The sequence below is a fragment of the Hydra vulgaris genome, chromosome 13 (genome assembly GCF_038396675.1).
Source record: "Hydra vulgaris chromosome 13, alternate assembly HydraT2T_AEP".
NCBI lineage: Eukaryota > Metazoa > Cnidaria > Hydrozoa > Anthoathecata > Hydridae > Hydra > Hydra vulgaris.
In genome coordinates, this window is record NC_088932.1 from 38,182,501 (window position 1) to 38,205,266 (window position 22,766).

Below are 22,766 nucleotides of genomic sequence, written 5' to 3' on the forward strand. Positions count from 1 at the left end.
TTTTAAATATTTATTATTTTTTAATAAAAGAAAAAAAAAAAAAAAAAAGATCATAACATCACAGTGACTCCTCAAACTTAACATCACAGTGACTCCCTCCTTTTTTAACTTCTGAACAAATGAGACGTCGATTGGAATTTGCATCAAAGTACTTAAAAATGCTGATATCATATTGGAAAAAAAATTTGTGGTCAGATGAGTCAAAATGCAATCTCGTCTCATCGAATGGAGTCCAAAAAGTCTGGCAAAAAAAGGAGAAGTTTATAAATTGAGTTGTTTGAGTGGTAGTGTAATGTATGAAGGAGAAAATGTGATGGTTTGGGGTAGTATGAGTTGAAAAGAAGCAGGGAAATTTACATTTATTGATGACAAAATGGATGCTTCAATTTATTGTGAAATTCTCAAAGCTAACTTGCAACCATATACTTAAAAATTGAGAATTGGAAGCGATTTCATACTTACCGCATAAAATGCATAAAATTTTTCTATCCAAAATATACCACCAATTTTCTATTGGATTCAAGTCCAGACTTTGAGATGGCCATTCCAAAATATTGATGTTATTTATGTCAATGTATATCTTCGTTTTCATAGCTTCCAAAACATACCGCTAAGAAAACGAAGATATACATTGACATAAATAACATCAATATTTTGGAATGGCCATCTCAAAGTCTGGACTTGAATCCAATAGAAAATTGGTGGTATATTTTGGATAGAAAAATTGGGGATTGAGCATTTAGACGCAAACACAACTTGAAAGAAGCTATAATGAGGGCATGGGATAATATAACAAGAGGTAATATAACAAGAGACCCAAAATTTGATCAACTCAATGCCAAATCATCTAGATGAGGCCATCAAGGCTAAAGGAGGCCCCACTCAATACTAATTTCCATGGAATTTGATCAATTTGACATTGTTTTTAAACTGTGTGATTTTTTTTTCAGTCAATTTTATGCATTAGATCAATTGTATAAAATTCAAAAGGTTTGAAAAGAAATTAATTCACCAATACACGAATAAATTCTTAAAACAATACTTGATAAGATATCTAAAAAAAACTTTTAAATTTTATAACGGACAACTCATTTTTTTGATGCAATCTTCAAAATTATGATTTTTTAAAACGATTATTTTTTTTGCATACTGTGTATATATATATATATATATATATATATATATATATATATATATATATATATATATATATATGTATATATATATATATATATGTGTATATTAGGGGTATGACTTAAAAATTTTTTTAAGATATTTTAATTCCCCCTTTCACTATGAGTGGAGAAGTTATATTTATAAACAGAAAATATAAGTTTTTAATGTTAATTTTTGAAAAAGATTACCCCCCAAGCTGAAAATAATTTTTCCTATCTTTTTAATGTTATCCTAATAAGTTATAAATAACGTAATAGACATACAAAAATCGCTAAAAATGGTCTTGCTTCGGACAAGAATAAGAAAGTTTGGGAATCAAATTTAGTGAGATTTGAAAAAGCTAAGACTTCAAGAATATGTGCTATTGTTTAAAGTATTAGTGAAATGAATAAAATGTCTTCAGAACAGCATATTATTGATTAATTTAAAAGTTTCTCATCAAATGTAAAAAGCAGAAAGGAGAGAGTTGGCTAAAGAAATTGAACTAATATGGAGAAAGCTGAATATTTCAATTTTACAAGGTAAATCACCATCAAAAAGAAAAATAGAAAATGTATTGAAAACACTTGACAAAAATAGTCGAAAACCTGGAACTCAAAATTTTACCCAATTGTTTAACAAAACTGATGAGAAAGGTGAGTGGTTGTGTCAGGAAGATAAAGAGTTTTATGGTCTGCAAATGTCAATAAATGGAAAAGTTGGATATTGTGCCACGATTGAAGATACTGAAGGTATTCATCCAAGAAAACTGGTGTTGATAAAGAAACAAATGTTCAAAAAACAAATCAGCCAAGACTGAGATTTCGATGAATCAGCTAGTGAAGGAGGTTATTCAGTAACTGAAGAGCAGTGTTCCAGCAGTGCTACTCAAGCTAAAGATGTCGAAAATTTGTCATCATCATCTAAAAGACAAAAAACAAATTTGTCTGTAAATTTGGTGATTTCTGCAAAGATTAGTACCAAAAAAGCACATAAAGTCTGCAAAACTTTATCAAAAAATAGAATTTCTATTCCTACTTCAACTCATAGTGGTGTCTACAAAGATGTCGGGAAAGAGGGAGAAAAGTTGAAAGCAAATTATATGGAGAACTTAAAAAATGAAAAGCGGTCTTTACACTTTGATGGAAAACACATAGAGAAAATGGAACATCAAGTAGTTGTTTTTAAATATGAAAAGAGAGAGGTTAGACTTGCTGTTCTTGAGCTGATGAATGGAAAAGGTGAAACAATTTTTAATGGGATAAAACTTGTGCTGGATGAATATGAGTTGTGGCTAGCCATAAAAATGGTTGTATCTGATACAGCATATGTAAATATTGGAACAAGAATTGGTGTAGTAACACTGTCACAGAAACATTTCAAAACCATTGGACTAGAAAAACCTTCTTTTTTAGGATGCCACCGCCATATTTTACATGTCAATGATCTTTTTGAAAGATCAACAACAAAACCAAATATTTATTACCCATATGTGACAAGATTACGGCAAGAGTACAAGAACCTAAAGTTATTACTTTAGAATACCGGAGATCCTTTGACAAAAGTGAATTGGATACGCTGGCAAGATGACATGGACTTCCAGTATCACTTAATAGCTTGTTATAAAAAGCTCAAAAGCACAGGTAACTTTCCAAAAGTGAATTTCAAATCACTTCCGGCTATAAGCAATTCAAGATGGAACTTGAGAGTAATTTTTGTTCTACTTGCTTACATTCTAATACCAGACTATCAAGAATCGAAATCTGCTCAAGCAGCATGCAACTTCATCTGTGGTTCATGGGGTGATATATGGTTTGGTGATCACTACTTCAATCCTGCAGATTTTGTTCATCTAATAGAAGCATGCAATGAGCATCCAAAAGCATTAAAATTGTTGAAGACATTTTGGTCCACAGAGCCAACACAAATTCCAACACAAGGGTCAAATATATGTGCAGAACGTGCAGTAAAAGTGATGCAATATTTAATGCCTTTATGTCATAGCATAGAAAAACTTAAAATTAAATACTTATTGTCAAATAAGTATTTAATTAAATAATTAAAATTAAATAATTAAAATAATTTTAATTATTCATGTATATTGGTTTTCTATAAAGTACTGGAACTTGTGTTGCAAAACTACATTTCTTATATTCCATAAATCTTGTTTTTAAATGGAGGGTGAACTTTTTTGAGATATAGTATAAATGTTTTATATTTTCTTGGTTTTTGCATAAAAACTCCACTAAATTGAGTATGGGGATACAGGGTTGAAAAATTGTCATACCCCAAATATATATATATATATATATATATATATATATATATATATATATATATATATATATATATATATATATATATATATATATATATATATATATATATATATATATATATATATATATATATATATGTACTTAAACAAACTCACTCCTTACTAGGAGTGAATTTGTTTAAAAAGTGCAAGCAATAGAAAACAAAGAAAATATTTAACACAAAACATTTTACAGGAAACAATCAAAACATTTAACAGAAAACTATGAAAACATTAACAGAAAATAAAAAAAATATTTAATAGAAAATAATGAAAACATTAAACAGAAAACAAAAAAAAAAAGAGCTAAAGAGCAAGAAAGTAAACAAAAGACTTAATAAACTGTAAATTGTATGTGTCAAGAAGAAATAAAAGTAGGAGAGAACTCCTTGATGTATGATTATGGTAGTATAGGAAAATAAAAAAGAGGTTCCACCTTAAATAAAGGAACAGAGGCTCATGTTAAGCAGATTCGACAACATTAGAAATGTGTTTTTGGACCTTGTCTATTGGTGAAAAAACCTCTGTAAAAGAAATATTTTAAATATGGCAACAGCATTCCATACCTAGACTAAATAAGAGATTTATAGAGGTAGAGAATAAAATCAGAAGTAACCATATGACAAGCGCAATATCATTAAAAGCCTCTTTTAATGATACCTGAAGTGAAAATCATTAATATTGACAAGTAAAAACACAGGACCAAAGATGGAACATGGTGATAACCCAGAAGTTACTAAAAATGAAAGGTGACTTTAATACTGTGATTTAATTGAAAGGAGTAAATTTAATTATTTCAATTTTTTTTTGGATACACTATTTAAAAGAAGCTTATGTTGAGAGCCAACATGCCAGACTCTACGAAAGCTTTTGATGTATCAAAAAAGAGTTATCAAGTTATTAGGTTATAAGGAGACCAGTGCTTGTCTCACAGCTTCCATCTAATGCACAATAGAACCATTCTGATATAACAACTAACAAGCCAGCAGTTAAACAATGAGATGGTAAAAAAATTTAACAAATAATAATTTTAACAACTTTCACTATTTTTTAAGAAAACAGTTATTACATCAATTTAGTAAATTAAATAAAAAGTTTTATTATAAAAAGTTTAGCTATGAATGGGCAAAAGTAGAATTTGAGAAAGACTCGGGAGTGATAATCAGCTCCAACTTAAAATGGGACGAGAAAATCAACGTTGTAATAGCAACCTCAAGTCGCATATTGGGTCAGCCTAAAAACTCATTCCATTACCATGATATTGCCACTTTCAAAATGCTATTCGTGTCAATAGAGTAACCACAGTAAAAAATATTAAAGCAATTGAGGCAGTCCAGAGAAAGGCAACTAAACTAGTAAGAGAAGTTTGTGTTAAAACATAGGAGGATAGGACCCACTGCTTTGGTCTGGCAATACTGCAAGTAAGTTGAATAAGAGGAGACCAAATACAACAACTCAAAATGCGCTAAACAAAATAAACTTTTGTTCAAGTTCAACCCATAAAAAACACGACAACGGACAACAAACTTTCTAATCAGGGAACAAAACAACTCTAATCTTCGGTACAGATTCTTCTCAAACAGTCAATAGATGAAATCAACTGCCAGTAAACTGTCAAAACTTAAAAAACAAAAAACATTTTTAAAAACAGTTATGATAAATTTAAAAAAATGAATATTTAAAACTACTATAAATGGTCTTTATATAGCCATTTTTTACGACTTGTCAGTGCAGATTGAAATAATAATATTAATAAAATCCTTACTGATTGTCAGAGAGTTTATTATAAACTAAACTCTATTATTAGACTTTATTATTAGAGTTATTATCAAAATTATCATTGACAAGATGAGATACTAGAAATTTGTTAACTAAAGATTCAAAGACCTTGCAAATAACAGTAAGTAGACTGATAAAATAATAATTGGATGGGTTTAATTGATCTCGAGGAGTTTTAAAAAGTAGACTCACAGTTACTCACTTTTTCATCATTTTCTAAAGACAAAAAAAGCTTAATTCAATTAAGCACTTTTTAAAGAGTTGAACAACGTTTCTGAGAATTGAAGAGGGATCTGGAGAACACTTTTTGTAAAACTGTGACAGAAATATTATCTGGACCACAAGCTGTAAAAGAGTTTAAGTGATTAAAAAACTATAGCAACATTAACAACTTGTTTCTCTGGTGGTAAGATTGTGATTGTAAAGTACCAAAAAGGTTTTGGTACTTTATACTTATTATTTTGGTAATTAATTAATTAAATAATACTTATTTTTTTGGTAATTAATTTTGGTAATAATTTAAGAGCTTGACTCGATCATAGATACTGCAAAACACCCTAAGCACTAAGTTGTAGAGTTACCTAATTTCTTCTAATCAACCCAAAAAAATAACAAAGGGCTCCTTATGCAGCTTCAACAATTCACACTAAAAGACCATTAACAGGGACATCTTCCATGTCGTACATGGCACTGATGAAACTCTTATACTTTCCAGTTTTTGATGGAAGATGAGAGCTACCAAAGAGTTACAAACACTTAACTACCAACTGCCCTTAGAACCATGAAAACGAGTTTTATAGTTGTATCATCTGTAGGAAATAACAGAAATAACCAAGATAACAGAAAGAGTGGCATAATCACTAATTAAAAGGTACGAGCAACAACCGATAATTCGAATCAAGAAAATCCAGTATTGACAAATTCTAACAATGTAACACAAGTTTATCTAAGACAGCCTATTAGATATATAAGGGGCAAAAGGCTGTTCAACAATGATTTTCTGCTAACCCATAAATACTATGATTTAAAAAGTCATTACTTATAACATGTATTATTATTAGAAACACTTTCAAAGTTTTTAATTTTTCCTACCTATATCATAATAAATATATGATAAAATATATAAACAAAATTTATAACTAACCTGAGCAGCAATATGAGATAAAGGCAAATAACTAATCAGCTGATGCTGAAAGCTATCATTTTCAATGCCTAATAGTCGTACAACACATATAGCATTAATACAGATCTACAAAAAAAATAATTTCAACTAAAACAAGAATACAAAGTTAAAAAAAAAAAAAAAAAAATTATAACATAAATTCTAAAATAGTTCTCAAATTATTATCTATTAACATTATTATTACTGTAAAGACAATGTTAACATATATTGGTAACAATAATATTGAAAACATATTGTTAAAAGTCCATTGCCGAACTTGGCATCAATTTTTTTAAATTTATTCTGCTAGTCATTTTTTATTTCAATGTAGAAATCATAAGAAAACTGTTTTGAAAACTTAGTAACTCTGTAGCTAGTCGGTTATTAATAAGGTTTTTAGCTATTTTTCAGTGAACTTTTGTTTTAACATTTATATACAATGTATATAAATTTTACAACACTGTAAGAAAAATGTTCATACTAACAACAACCAAAACAACAATAAAAAAACTAAGCTTGATGAATAATACATCAAACTTTAATTTAACAAAAAAAAGTATAAAGATAGAAGATATGGCTATATAGTTTTTTTAATGTACTTTCAAATAAAAGGGTATTTATTTGTATGAAGTATATCATTCAAGGGACTCATTGATTGAAATATCACTCAACTAATATGTTGAAAATTGAAAAAAAAAAATTTAATCTATAAATCTTTATGTAATTACTAAAAAATAGAAGTTATGGTTACGTATTTGTTATAGCTACACAGTTGTTAATATGAAAAAGAAAAAAAAGTATAAAGATAGAAGATATGGCTACATAGTTGCTATGGCTACATAGTTGTTAATATTAAAAGAAAAAAAAAGTTTAAAAGTTAAAAGTTATGGCTACATAGTTGTTAATATTTAAAAAAAAAAAAAAGTTTAAAAGATAAAAGTTGTGGCTACATAGTTGTTATGGCTAAATAGTTGGTAATATATAAAAAATATATAAAAGTTTTAGTGGGTATAAACATATTTTCATATCTTTAAATACTTACATTGTCATGCGAAAGCATTACTCCTTTTGGGTTGCCAGTTGTTCCTGACTATAAAAAAAAAATGATTTGTAAACTATAGCACAAAACTCATTAAAACAGTGAAAAAAAAAAGGAATTAAATAGATTAATACAAAAACTTGAAAGCATGATATTATTGTTTCACACTTTATAAAATATCAAATGTTTCAAACACTATAATTCGTAAACATAATAATCTATTATTTTATTATTAAAATGCTTTAAAATTGTAACTTTCTGAAGGCAATTAAGAAACTGGAACTTCATTTTTCTAAGCTTCCCCAAGCAATACTTAGCATAATTTAAAAAAACTATCTATAAGTAATATATACAATATATAATATAAGATAAATGTGTTCTATGTAATAAAAGTATACTAGAACCAAAAATTTTTTGAAAAAAAAAATATTTTTAGGGGTCCCTCAAGACCCTTAAACATCAGACAGGTCCTTAATATCATCAAAAAAAAAAGTTCTTCAAAAGTTTGTCATGTTGGGTTTCAAAAGAAGCAAAACTTCAATGAGCTCACTCTCTCTATATATAAATCCTAAATGAGCAAAATATGATGATACCAACTTTTGATTCTGACTAATGTGAAAAGTCCTATGACAATAAAATATACTGTCCAATTGATTTATTTCAGATACCAGACACTAAATGATTAATGGTTGTGAAGCTGGTAGTAAAGCTCAGTTGTGGATTAAGATTTTTCGGGGCCTGGGGCAATTTTAAATGCAAAAGCCCCCTTTCCACGTCATTATTCAAAAATTTAACTTCCAAAGTTTAATTTTTAAAAAATTATTTTAAATCGAGGTTCCCAAAACTGCAGGGGCCTCTATTAATCCAGCACTGGTAAAGCTTAAACAAAAAGTAATTTGAAGTTCTAAGCTAAATGTTTAGTTAAGTTTCTTCACTTTACATCATGCATAGAACAACTAACATGTCAAAGAAACGAATATCATTTATAAACAAAGAAAAACAAGATCACAGCTAAAATTTCAGATCAATATTGTAAGCTTACATTATGCCCAAACAAAAATCATCTAAATAAACAAATAAAATAAATAAATTATGTAAACAAAGAAAAGAAAAAGGTTCGTATTTGGGAGTTCAAGAGTTGAGAGAGAGTTGCAACCACAAAAAAATAGCCTCCTTAACTCTAGTGGCCTCTTGGCTTTGGGAAAGTGAATAAGAACAAAAAAAATGCACCAATTATTAAAACAATGGGTAAAATTAAGACAAAAATTTCAAAATAAGTAGATAAAAGCAATGTTAACTTGTTTATGCATAGCACATAATCTGTAGGTAGTTTTATCACGACTCAAAAAAAGTTTAATATTTTTTTAATATTGTCTTAATATCATTTCTCACAGTTTATTTATCTAGTATAGTATATTTATATATATTCTATATTTACATGTCTATATATTTATTGAACAGAGGAAAATAAACTTATCTAAACAATTTATTTATATCACTTACAGTGTAAATCAGAATGCAACATTTATTTGGAGCTTGCATGTTTACTCGTTGCTCAAGAATTGAGTCATCAACATTTCTTCCAATTTCCATAAACTCACTCCACTAAAAATCAAATTTAAATTAAAATATATATATATTTTATACAAGATACAAGATTATAACCTAGGCAATATTTTTTTTATGTCGTATTTTATCTAATTGTCCAAATTTATTCTTATATCAGATTAAATTATTTGTTATATACCGCTTTGATATGTTATGTCTCAAAACTGAAGAGCCATCTGTGACATGTAATTCTTGATTCAGAAAAATTAAAAGGTAGAAACTCTGCCCTTAATAGAAACACATTGTTGACTGTTGTTCTATTTAGGGCAAAGAGTTTGTCAGAGCAAATATTGACAGAGTGAAAGAAAGTGCTGAGCAAAGTTCATGAAAGTCGGTTAGATACCAATTAACGCTACTTGGCTTATTTGCAACTTCAATTTTAAAGCAAGACCTTGGCTTACACCTCATACAAGGTTCAGTTAACTCAAGAACTTCTCAAACAAACCATAACAAGTGTGGAATATTCAGTGATTAGATTAGCAAATAAAAATTGATACTGATTTTGCTTTAAACATCATTTTCAGAGATAAATATCATTTCACCTTGATAGGAATGTGAATAAGTAAAACTCATATTTGAGTTTCAAAAAACAACCAACAGAAATAGAGGGATGCCATCTTTATCCAAAGTGAGTGACTTTCTGATGTACTTTATCAGCCATAGGGGTGTAATTGATCCATATTTTGCTGAAAATGATGTTAGATAAACATTTACAGTACCTGGTGATAGTTATCGACATATGCTGAAAAGCTTTTTATAGTCTTTTTTCAATGATATGGACCTAGAAAACTTTTTCAGTAGGATCCTGCCACATGCTACACAGCTCAAGAAACAATAGTTTTATTGAGATCCAAGTTTCCAGATGACATTACTTTACATAACGGTAATGTCAACTGGCAACTAAGATCATCCATTAGGCTATTTCTTTTAGGATCTTTTTAAACAAAGCATTTATGCTAATTCTCTAAAAACAATTGGGGACCTCAAGAGAGCTCAGACTATTCAACCAACTTAACTTTATTTCCTTAATACTTCAAAAAATTTACTTAAATTACTTCTGAAACTATGTGTTTAATGCAATCATTTAATTAGCATCATTGCCATAATAATACTCAATAATAGAAATATTAAATAGGTAATTTATCAAGAAAAAATTTGTTAACTTGATATATATTTTTATAAATTGTATATATGTTTTTGTATATTTATAAATTATGCATAGCGTTTCAGAATATTCAGATTTCACCCAGACTTAATAGGTTTGTTCAATCTTGCTTAAAAGTTCTGAAATCTTGTTGTTAAAAAATCTGAAGTTACTTAAAAATATTTCAAACAAACTAAAGACTAAAAAATTTTGGTTCTTCTTTATAACTTTCAAAATATTTTAAAAATATCTTACTGTATATAAATTGGGTCTTTTTTCTTTAATTTCACCAGTATATTGCACAACAGCGTGTAAAAAAGGTAGTTGATCCCAAAACTAAAGTAAAAAAGATTGCTACAGTTATTAATATAGATAACAATTTTTTATAACATATTTGTTTTCAAACATTTTTATTTTTACATCTTCGCTTCCAACAAGGCTGCAAGCAACCACTAATTAGAGTTGGAAGTTACTGTAAGAGAAAAGATGAAGGATGTAGAGCAAGATAACGATTGACAGACAACTTAAAAGATTGCAAATTATATGAATCAGGAAAGCAAGATAAAGTATTTGTAGAAAAGAGAAAGAGAAGCAACATTTTGACAATGTTATAATGGTTGGAGGTTGCAAGAGCATGTCCAACTATGTTTATAATGCGTTTTTGCGCCTTGTCTAAAAGAGAAAGGGCATCATTAGAAGATATGCCCCAGATATGGCAACAGTATATATTCCATACAAGGACAGATTTGAGATTAATAGAAATAAAGAATAGAATCCAGAGTAAGAAAGTGTTGAGCACGATAGAGATGCAACCTTAGCAGATGCTAATTTTGCAATCGATTTGATAGACAGTTTCCAAGAAAGATCAGAAGTAGGAGTTAATGTTAGAAGATGAAGGGTAGATAACTCATCAAGTACATTACCATTCATAAATATAGGAAGATCTATGAGCTCCATACTGTAGCAGAAGTGAGATACTTTTTAAGCTCAAATGCCTTCTCCAAGCAATCAGAGAAAGTTGGCTTCTTATCATAACAAGAATAAATGGTAGTATCATCAGCGAACAATGCCACCTTAGATGTGAGAATATCTGGAAAATTGTTAATGTAAATTAAAAAGATTATAGGCCCAAGGATAGAACCTTGAGGAACCCCTGAAGTTACAGAAAAAGAAGAAGAGTGCTGCTCATCGAGGACAACTTTTATACTACGATTGGAAAGGAAGGATTCAATAATCTTAAATGTGTTACCAGATACACTGTAAGAAAAAAGCTTATTAAGAAGACCAGCATGCCAAACTTTATCCAAAGCTTTAGAAATGTCAAGAGTGATGTCCTTAACCTCTCCACCTTAATCTAATGCACAATAAAACCGATCAGTTATTACTTTTAGCAAATCAGCTATAGAACGAGAAGATCGAAATCCGTATTGATGGTCAGAAAGTAAATTATTAGATTCAAGATGAGAGATTAAGTGTTTGAAAATTAAAGATTCAAAAAACTTATTTATGATAGGAAGAAAGACTAATGGGACGGTAGTTAGATGAGTCAGATCGCTCTCCAGAATTTTTGAAAATAGGGATAACAGATGCCGCTTTCCTTCATACCGGAAAACAAGACTCTGATAAGCACTTGTTAAATAGTTTTAAAAGTATGAATGACAGCTACGGAGAACACTTCTGCAAGACTATAATGGGTATGTTGTCCAGGCCACAAGCTGTAGAAGAGTCAAAGCAGGAAATCACTTTTGATACAGAAGCTTGAGTATTTTGATACAGAATACATTTTTGATATACTTCTGATATAGAAGCTGGAGCAGAAACATTACTGTTCTAATAGTATAGTAATAATTAGTAGTATTGAATTTATAATTTAATAACAAAAATTATTTTATTAGTTTAATTATCAGCTTACTTTATTTATTAGTTTATATATTATTAAGATTATATCTTTTTATATTAATTTATTTCACAAAAATAATTTTTTATAATAATCTAAATATTTTTATTATTTAAATTTTGCTAAAAATTAGGCTAAATTACTTAAAATGAATAAATTGATATTTCAAAAAATTACTTTATTTTTCATGCTTACCCAGTGGGCACAAGACATGCTTTAGGCGTCTTAAAAACTTGTTACTAAATTTTAATACATCTTTAATACATCTTTGTTTTTTCCTATCAACTTTGACTCAGAAACGTATAGTTGGCAACATTTTAATAGTTTAACATCAGTTACAAAATTTTGACGAATATTAAAATGTTACAAACTTTATTTACAAAGTCTGTAAAATTTTACAAACTTTATTAGTTTAATTTAAAACTACTCACTATTCGTTTAATGGAGACAGTATTCACCTGTGCTTATGTACGAATCAAGCAACTCTTAAATGTTTTGAAATTCAATGTAGACTTTAGGGAACGGTGATAATTCCCATTTTGTTAAAACAATAAACAGTGGTACCCATACCAACTTTTTGCAGTATTAACTTAAAATATAGTGCACTTTTTTTTTTTATTTTAGTCTCATTCCAAATAATAATGTTTTCAATAAACGATGCTCATTTTTGTACTTTCAAAATTTAATTAGCATAAAAACTTTTTATTGTTAACTTGTGTCCATTAAGTGCACCTGTGCCTTATTTATGTTTTACTTCATATGAATTGCCATACTATACTAAAAACCTGTAGTTTTGATGTTCAGAATTGTACCTTTTAATAACTGTTGTAATAAAAAGGATATTTTAGATATTTTAGTTGTTTTATAGTAAATAATGGGTGTTGTCTAAGTGTATCGATTGTGCATCTTATGTAGGCACGCGCTTTTTTAAGAAATTTTAAAGAGTCGCTATTATAACTCTATCAAAGTTAGAATAAAGACTAACATCAAAAAAAGTTTGTTTTTCTATTCACCCTTCATGCGGTAACAAATGGCAGGGGTCAATAGGGACAGACAGAAAATAAAAAAATAATGTTAGCCATTATTTTTATTTATCAATAAATGCATGATTTTATGAGAGCAGTATATGCCCATACTTAGCACCAAAAAATGCAATCACTAAACTATATTTCAGTCAGTGGTACTAGAAAAACCCTAAAAGCTGCCCCTATTCACCCCCTTTTTATGGTATATCTTGTTTTGAAATAAATAACTTTTAGCGCTAGCGCGTTTGTATTACCTAACCCCACCCCCAATTTTGTTTTACTTTGACTTTCAAAGTAAAAAAAATTATATACCAATATTTTTGGGGGTAATTTACATTATGGTGTATTGGTCATTACGAGTACAAGGTAACAGTTGATTTCGATGTTAGGAGCATCACATAAATATTGTGATTTTTATTGATAAAACTAATTTTAGGAACTTTTTTAAATTTAAAATAAGTTTTTTTAAACTAGTTTTTTGTTTGTTTTTTTTGCTGTTTATTGACACTGGTGAACAGTGTTTTCATCAACCAAATAGTAAATGGTTATGCGGTGCAGTTAAAATATTATAGCGACTGTAAGATATTTTGTTGACTACGACATATTTCCGTTAAATGGTCTGTGAATTATGAAAAGACGAAAAAAGTTAAAATGATAAATTTTGCCGTATCATAAAATATAAATATTCGTTGCGAAAAAACACAGACCCAAGATTCTACTTTTTATAAAAAAATCTTATTGAAATCACATTCGCTTGTCCAAATTTGAATAAAATTTTAAATAAATACGTTTTTTAGGTGAAATAAACATCATAGTTTAATAATATGACCTGTTCTGATTGTTTTTTGCCAATTTTTCTTACTTATAAGCTCTTTCTCGGTCGGAATTCTAGTATTTTTTGTGAAAATTGATAGAAATATTGTATTTTGACAGCTATATATAGATAATATACGTCAGAACTGTTTAGAGCTAGGATCTATAGTAAGTTAATGCACTTTTTAAAAGCTCTTAAATAAGTTAATGTTAACTCCAATGAGCAAAAGTGAACTAAAGTCTTCAAAATGGTGTTCTTTAGATTCACTATTAGGGGTCGTAAAAAAGTTATGATAAATTATACTAAAATTCGGTCTAAAATTGTACTTAACTAAATACCCAACTAATCTTATTCGGTAACTAATCTTATTTGGTAAACAAAGTTCAATGTTTACACATGTTTCTCAATATTTCGCAGTGACTCACTCGGGGTGAAGGAGCCATCAAAAAAATAAAAATGCCCCTTTTTGGGTCATTTTGTTTCCAGGCTCTAATCATTGATTTTTATTTTTTTTATTTTTTTTGCAAAACGTTGTCATTTGATAGGACCGACGAAGTTGACTTTTAAAAACCTGAATTTAACTGTGTGTGTGTGATGAATAAAATTAAGATGAATAAAACCAATCAATGATCTAATTAAAAACAATAAAACTGAAAAAAAAGATTATAGAAAACGTGCAGCAGATAAAAATTAAAATGTTTATCATTATAAAAATTACATAAGTAATTTGAAAAATTAATTGAAAAATCTTGAAAAAAAACCTCTAAAATCTTCTTAAGTTGAAATTCATTTTCAACAACCACAATATTGCAATGAGAGTCTTCGCAAATAAATTGACACATCTCCGAACTATTTGTAGGGTAAATACCAGCGACTATTCCTCTAAATAAAAAAAATTAAGATTAAGAATGAAAGAATATATACACCCAGACTTTATATTAAGAAAGACTTTAAATTTATATTATTCCACCAAGACTTTTCACTAATTAAGACTCAGGAGTTGCCATTAAATCATGCTTATAGGTTAAACCAAAATTCTTTGAACTTTATTTTGGTATTAAAGAAGTATAAATAAAATAAAAGTTAAACAATTGCAATTGTATATTTAAAATACTTATATACTTATAATAATAGAGACGTTGCTTAGAGACGTAGAGTTGTTTTTTGACGTTGTTTAGACAAATTTTGACGTTGTTTAGAGACGTAACATTTGCTACGTTTCTAAACAACAGTTAAACCGCGGAACCAAACAAATGAAATACAACTAGTCTTTGGTAAACATACGCAAAGTGTAATACTTGCAAAAACTAAATTATGATAATTAAAAACAAGCAAAAATAATTGAGTTATTTATATTGCACCTATTACATGAATATAGTAGCTGTGGTTGTTGTAACGCAGCCGTGGCGTAGTGGTTAAAGCTCTGGATTATAACCCAGAGGTCTGAGGTTTGACGCCGGCTTCAACCAAATTAACCACATTGGTAAGGAAGGAGGCGTGAACTTCATAGTTAAAAGTTCTTCCACAGTGTTCTGTAATAAGATTATAAGGACTTCTGAGACCTTACTAACTACAAAAAAAAAAGAAAAAAAATTTTAAGCAAAATATACATCAAAGTATGACTAAAAGCTTCGATCAACGTACCGTGAACAACGTGTGTGACTTCACTGCAACACTCCACGTTTGGAAATAAGCGTGGAACCTTATACTTTTTAATGGAAGTTATTTCATACTATTTATTTTCCTAAAGCTATTTCCAAAGGCTTTGAACCGTTTTGTTGCAGTTGTTCACCGTTTCTCGGGCAATCACAAGTTGTTTCAGATTCTTTTAAAGAACTACGTCAAAATGAAACGCAGAATGTCACATAAAATGCATTTCCTTAACACTCATTTTTATTAATTCAAGGAGAAGCTAGACAAGCGCTTTTGTTTGGGACTAAATTTAAAGGCTTTGTGAAATTTAATTTGTGAAATTGATTTGCAATACACTTGCGAATCTAAAAAATCTACTTGTTTCTAAAAATTTTAAAGTGATTTTTTTTATCCAATATACAATTGTTTTTTCTTACCAGATCGAATGGACAAAAATGTAAAATTTGTTTTGTGCTGTCTCAATAAAAATAAATTTTCTTTGATCATAAAATCAAATTTTTGTATATAATATAATCGCTTTTCAATAGTCTTTAGATGTAAGAAATTAAAATAAAAACTTTGAATCCATTTTAGAAAAATTGTGTTGCATAGTGTAATCACACAGCTATGTTTTAAAGTCGACTCCACTATTTAGTTTGGTTTTTGAAATAAAACGCTGCAAAAACATTTGAAATAAAAAAAAAACTCACACACGCAAACTTAAAAAACTCACACACTTTAACTAATTTGCCTAGATTGCAACTTTTAATTGAAAATTTTTTTTTTCTGAAATAGTAAAAACTTGATTTTAACATTACCCTGCAAAGATTGTTCCAACATCAGCAAAAAACCATTCCGGTGAATTGGAACCAAGTATTCCAACACTGTTTAACGGTTCTAAACCAAGCTGAAATAAATTTTTAAATGCATAATGACAATACAGAAAACATATTTTATTAAAACAAAATACGGAAAGTAGTTGTTAAAAATGTCTTCATAACAAAGTTTAAAATTAGGTAATAATAAACAATCAATCTCACTTTAATAAATGCTTTAGCTGCTGTTCTTACTTCCTCCAAACACTTTTGAAATGTCCAAGAAGTCCACTGTCCTTCTCTTTCTATTTTGATGGCGGTTCGATTAAAAAACTTATTTACTGCCCGTATATAAAATTCTGGAATGGAAATGGCTGGAGAGTTGGATAAACTGTCTTCAGTACCGGAAAAACGAATTTTAACTCCTTCTTTTCTATTACAGGTCCAATACTCTTTTGCTTCGGCAAGATTGCATGCAACACCACTGTTTTCTGATACTTTAGTTTCAGACATTTACAGAATCTGTTCTTTTATACACGCTTTTCTACATTAGTATGTACAAAATTAATATGAAACTTTAGTTGATTTGAGCTTATGGGTTAAAAAAACAATTAAAAAAAACAGAACTTAATGTAACACATTGTAAATTTCAGTCAGTAAAATTAACAAGGGCTTTTAGTTTTGACCGTTTCAACCGTTAAGGCTTAACGAACTTTAAAACAAAGTACACTCTTAAATATTTTAAAATACCAATTGCTTGTAATTACAAGTAATTGTTATTTTGCAACTAGTTAATAATGTCTAACTATCAACAGTTTCCAGCAGCAATTCAAGTTCTATATATATATATATATATATATATATATATATATATATATATATATATATATATATATGTGTATATATATATATATATATGTGTGTATATATATATATATATATATATATATATATATATATATATATATATATATATATTTATATATATATATATATATATATATATATATATATATATATATATATATATATATATATATATATATATATATATATATATATATATGTATGTAAATTATGTTAGTGTATTTCACAAATAGAGTTCTCAATGTTCTTAAAGAACAGAGCATTATTAAATAAATTAGTAAATAACACTTATCTAACTTTTATCTTCGACTTAAAGTTTCACCATTGCTGGATCGTCAGGAAGAGCTGGATCATCAGGAAGACTCTTCCTGATGATCAAGCACTGGTGAAATTTCAAGTGGAAGATAAAAGTTAGATAAGTGTTTTTTACTAATTAATTTATATATATATATATATATATTCATATATAAATATATATAAATATAAATATATATACATATATATATATATATATATATATATATATATATGTAAATTATGTTAGTGTATTTTACAAATAGAGTGTTCAATGCTCTTAAAGAACAGAGCAATAATAAATAACAAATAAATAACTTATTTATTTATATTTTATATACTGTTTTATATATATATATATGCAGTATCGGACAAAACGAGTGCAACCAAATAATGATAATTTAGTTTCTTTATATAAAAGTGCTGCATTTTTAAAATTTAGAGAAATAACTATGTAACTGTTTAGAGACAAAGTTCTTCAAGTTTTATTCATCACAAAGTTCATTATTTGTACACGAAAATTAATAAATTAATCAAAAGTATTAAAAAAAGTTGATTTTTCTTCTGGACAAAACACGTGCAACTCGACAAAATGTTGACCAAGCTATATTTCGCTATCAATATTTCGTGGCGAATCTTTTGTTGTCAATCACAGCCTTGCATCTTCGAGGCATAGATTCGATCAGGTGATCAATGAAATTTTGTGGAATCGCTGCTCAGGCCTTTTGGATTTATTCAAACAGTTGATCCTTATTACGAACACCTTTACGATTAAATCTGCGGTTGACGATCTCCCACAGGTTCTCGATAGGGTTGAGATCCGGAGATTGAGGCGACCAATCCATCACCGATAGGTGGTTGTCTTGAAACCACTGCTTGACTACTTTTGCAGTGTGTTTCGGATCGTTGTCTTGCTGAAAAACCCATTTTATTGGCATATGCCATTCAGCATGAGGTAACATAACATCTTTCAGGATATTTTCATACATGAAACGGTCCATCATTCCATCGTTTCGATGTATTGGACCTAAATCGAGGCGTTTTCCGGCCGGTCGACGTACACGGCAAATGCCATCGCTCCCAATGATGTTGAACTTTGATTCATCACTGAACAGGACAGTTCGCCATTTCTGCACATTTCAGTCAATATGAGATGTAGCAAACAGGAGTCTTTTCTTCTGGTTTTTTAGTGAAATCAGCGGTTTCTTTGCAGGACGTCGAGAAAACAATCCGGCTTCAACAGCACGTCGTCTGATTGTTCGGTCCGATACAGGCAGCTCGAATTGCTTTTGTATCTTGACTGATGATATCCAGGGATCCTTCTTGACGGATCTGACGTTCATAGAATCCTCTCTAGAATTGGTTGAACGCGGTCTTCCACCTTTGTTATCTGCTGCCAACTTCCCCGTAAAACAATATTTGGAACATAGTCTTGATACGGTCCATTTTTTCACGCGATATTTATCACAAATACTTTTTTGTGACATTCCACTTACGTAATCGCCAATAATTTTCTTTCTTAGTTCCAATCCAAGACTGTCGGGAGCCATTTTTGCACTTAAAGTCATAAAAATAATAAAAATGAGTAATCACGCTTCTCAAGGCTTACCGTGTTACATTTACCTTGTGATGATACAATAATGCTCTGTGGAACACAACGTCTTGGTTGGATGTGAACTGCATTGATGTAATGAAACACTTGTTGTATTTCACTTCTTGTATTGATGTTCTTCGATAAAACACTTTGATAAAACTCACTTCGATAAACTGTCTTGATAATACTGACTGATTGACTTCCATATACTGACTGAATTACATGTCGATTTACATGTCTCTTACATAGTAAAATGAGCCTGTGTGAACCTGTTCTGGAAAATTCTAGATGCTTCTTTTTGATGCTTCTGGAAGCTTCTGGATGCGTCTGGATGCGTCTGGATGCTTCTGAATGTTTCTGGATACTTCTGGATGCTACTGGATGCTTCCAGATACTTCTTCTGAAAACTTTTGGAAGCTTCTGCATGCTTCTGGAAACTTCTGGATACTTCCTTTAATTATTAAAAAACTTCCGTGACGTTGACACGGACCAGACTTAAGAAAATGAAACAAACCAAAAAAGTTGCACTTGTTTTGTTCGCTGCAAAATGGCACTTGTCAACGAAACTCTGCCTGTTTACTGTCACCTGTCAGCTGATTACTCATGTCATGACATGCTATGACTCCAGACTCCTAAACTGTTTGCTGTGGTAGTATAGTTCGTTTTGTTTTTAAGACATGTAAAATTAGGAACACTTTTTAGCGTTGTTCGATGTTGGTTGCAAATGTTTTGTCCAATACTGCATATATATATACATATATATATATATATATATATATATATATATATATATATATATATATATATATATATATATATATATATATATATATATATTAAACATCTGCGCTTCTAACAAGGCTGCGAGCAAGAGAAAAGATGAAGATTGTAGAGCAAGATAACGATTGACGGACAACTTAAAGGATCGCAAATTATATGAATCAGGAAAGCAAGATGAAGGAAGCGAATTCCAAAGAACTGATGGTCAAGGAAAAAAACTAGACGAATAAGCATTTTTGGAGCACTTAGGAACAGTCACAGAAAAAGGATGACACTTAATTGAATGACGAGTAACACAAGAATGAATTTCAGTAGACGGCACTAGAGACGCTAGCTCTTTAGAGCAGTGCCCATTATAATATCTGTAGAAAAGAGAAAGAGAAGCAACATTATGATGATGTGATAATGGTTAGAGGTTGGCTGCAAGAGCAGGTCTAACTATGTTTACAATGCGTTTTGCACCTTGTCTAAAAGAGAAAGGGCATCATCAGAAGATCTGCCCCAGATATGGCAACAGTATTCTGTACAAGGCCGGATTTGAGATTTATAGAGATAGAGAATAGAATCCAGAGTAAGAAAGTGTCGAGCTTGAAAAAGAGATGCAACCTTAGCAGATGCTAGTTTTGCAACGGATTTGATATATGGTATCCAAGAAAGATTGAAAGTAAAGAGATAAAGGGCAGATGACCTATTGAGTACATTTTCGTTCATAAATATAGGAAGATCTAAATTATTGCAACAACGATTGGCTGATAAAAATTGAGTTTTATCTGAGTTAAAGTTCACCAGCCACTGTGAACCCCATGCTGTAGCAGAAGTGAGATCCTTTTTAAGCTCTAATGCCCCGTCCAAGCAATCGGAGAGTTTTGGCTTCTTATCATGACAAGAATAAATGGTAGTATCATCAGCAAACAATGCCACCTTAGATGTGAGAATATCTGGAAGATTTTTAATGTAAATTAAAAAGATTATAGGGCCAAGGATAGAACCTTGAGGAACCCCTGAAGTTACAAAAAAAGAAGAAGAGTGCTGTTCATCGAGGACAACTTTTATACTACGATTGGAAAGGAAGGATTCAATAATCTTAAATATCTCGTAAGAAGAACGCTTATAAAGAAGACCAGCATGCCAAACTTTATCCAAAGCTTTAGAAATGTCAAGAGTAATGTCCTTAACCTCTCCACCTTAATCTAATGCACGATAAAACCTATCGATTATTACTGTTAGTAAATCAGTTTTAGAACAAGAAGATCGAAATCCATATTGTTGATCAGAAAGTAAGTTATTAGATTCAAGATGAGAGATTAAGTCTTTGTTAATTAAAGATTCAAAAATCTTGCTTATGATAGAAAGAAGACTAATAGAACAGTAGTTAGACAAGTCAAATCTCCAGAATTTTTGAAAAAAGGAATAACAGATGCCGCTTTCAAGCGGGCTGGAAAACTAGACTCTGATAAGCACTTGTTGAATAGTTTTAAAAATATGGACGACAGCTCCATAGAACTCTTTTGCAAGACAATTACAGGTATGTTGGAAATCACTTTAGTTACTGAATTCGGAGTAATACGAACGTCAAGCAATGGATCAATCTGTTTGACGGCTATATCAAGTAGAAAACAACTAGTGGAATCAAGAGATGATATTGATGAAAAGTTCTTACCTAACAATTCAGTTTTGTCTTTAGGTGAGGTGACAAAGTCTGAACCATACAAGAGAGGTGGAATTACAGGTTTGCCCTTATTATTGATACTATTAAAAATTTTCCAGAAGTCACGAAAGCCTAATTTTTGTGATAAAATACGAGATTTCATGACCTGAGAATAGCGGACTTTTACGTTAGGCAAAAACATTTTACAATAATTTCTAGCAGTAATAAACATGCGTCTGTTTTTTGGAGAATTGTTTTGCTGATAGATATGGAAGTAATGGTTTCGTTTGGCAATTGCAGCAGCATAATGGGAAGAAAACCATGGAGAAAAGTGAGGCTTGACCTGGAATTGTTGAGAGGAAATAAAAGATTCCATGCCTGCCTGAATCCACGAAGTTATGCAAAAAGAACATTTATCAACAGGAAGACGAAAGATTCCTACCCTTGGCCATTACGAAGAAAACCACGGAAAGAGTCCCAGTCCGCTTTAAAGTAGTTGTAAGAGGTACGATGATAGGGGGATTCAGGTGATGAAGAAGAATGACATAATAGTTTTATAGAGATCAAACTGTGATCAGAAGCACCTAAGGGTGAATGTGGAGAAGGCTAAGCTCCCCCACACCCTCCAATTTTTTGGGGATTTTTGTTTCCAGGCTCCAACCGCCGCAGTTTTTTGAAAAAAATTGCGGTGATTGGATTTATTTACTTATTTTACATAAATTTGAAAATATTTAAATTTGGAGTTTTTTATAATGCTTTAAAGTGACATATTGAAAACATCAAAAAACCTTGTCTCTGCTTTGAACTTGGTAAATATTATTTGCCAAGTATTTATCTTATTCACTTTAAGTCATAAAACTTCAATACTTGAAGCTTTAAATTTTTAAACCGAACATATAATTAAAAAAATACTTAAAGAAACAAGTAAAGCAACTTATCCTTCTATTCTTTTTAAAGCAATACTCTAGTAGTTCATTGATTCTCAGTTTTTTTCTGTTTGGTAATATTATAGATATTGTTCAATATTTTATTAATTTATAGATTTTGTTAATGTTTTTATTAATTTCTGTTGTCCTACTTTTGGTCTTGTCGTTATCAGAAGTTCTTTTAAATACTTTGACTTAACTGCATAACCATAGTAAAAACAGTCCATAATTTATGTATTGTAACAAGATAAATATTAAGGAGAAAAATTG

The 22,766-nt window shown here is 29.7% G+C and overlaps 1 protein-coding gene across 4 annotated transcripts in view; it reads right to left on the bottom strand.

Moving 5' to 3' along the window:
* The window catches only part of LOC100215899 (long-chain-fatty-acid--CoA ligase ACSBG2), a 54,275-nt gene that overhangs the window by 30,278 nt on the left and 1,231 nt on the right, over positions 1 to 22,766 (bottom strand). For all 4 annotated transcript variants that reach the window (XM_065816458.1, XM_065816457.1, XM_065816456.1 and 1 more), the window contains 7 exons: positions 16,613 to 16,931; positions 16,391 to 16,479; positions 14,702 to 14,822; positions 10,460 to 10,540; positions 8,956 to 9,057; positions 7,456 to 7,503; positions 6,396 to 6,500 (listed from right to left, as the gene is read on the bottom strand). In XM_065816458.1, coding sequence (XP_065672530.1) covers positions 6,396 to 6,500; positions 7,456 to 7,503; positions 8,956 to 9,057; positions 10,460 to 10,540; positions 14,702 to 14,822; positions 16,391 to 16,479; positions 16,613 to 16,900 — 834 coding nt within the window. In that variant the 5' untranslated portion in view covers positions 16,901 to 16,931. The remainder of the gene's footprint in view (positions 1 to 6,395; positions 6,501 to 7,455; positions 7,504 to 8,955; positions 9,058 to 10,459; positions 10,541 to 14,701; positions 14,823 to 16,390; positions 16,480 to 16,612; positions 16,932 to 22,766) is intronic.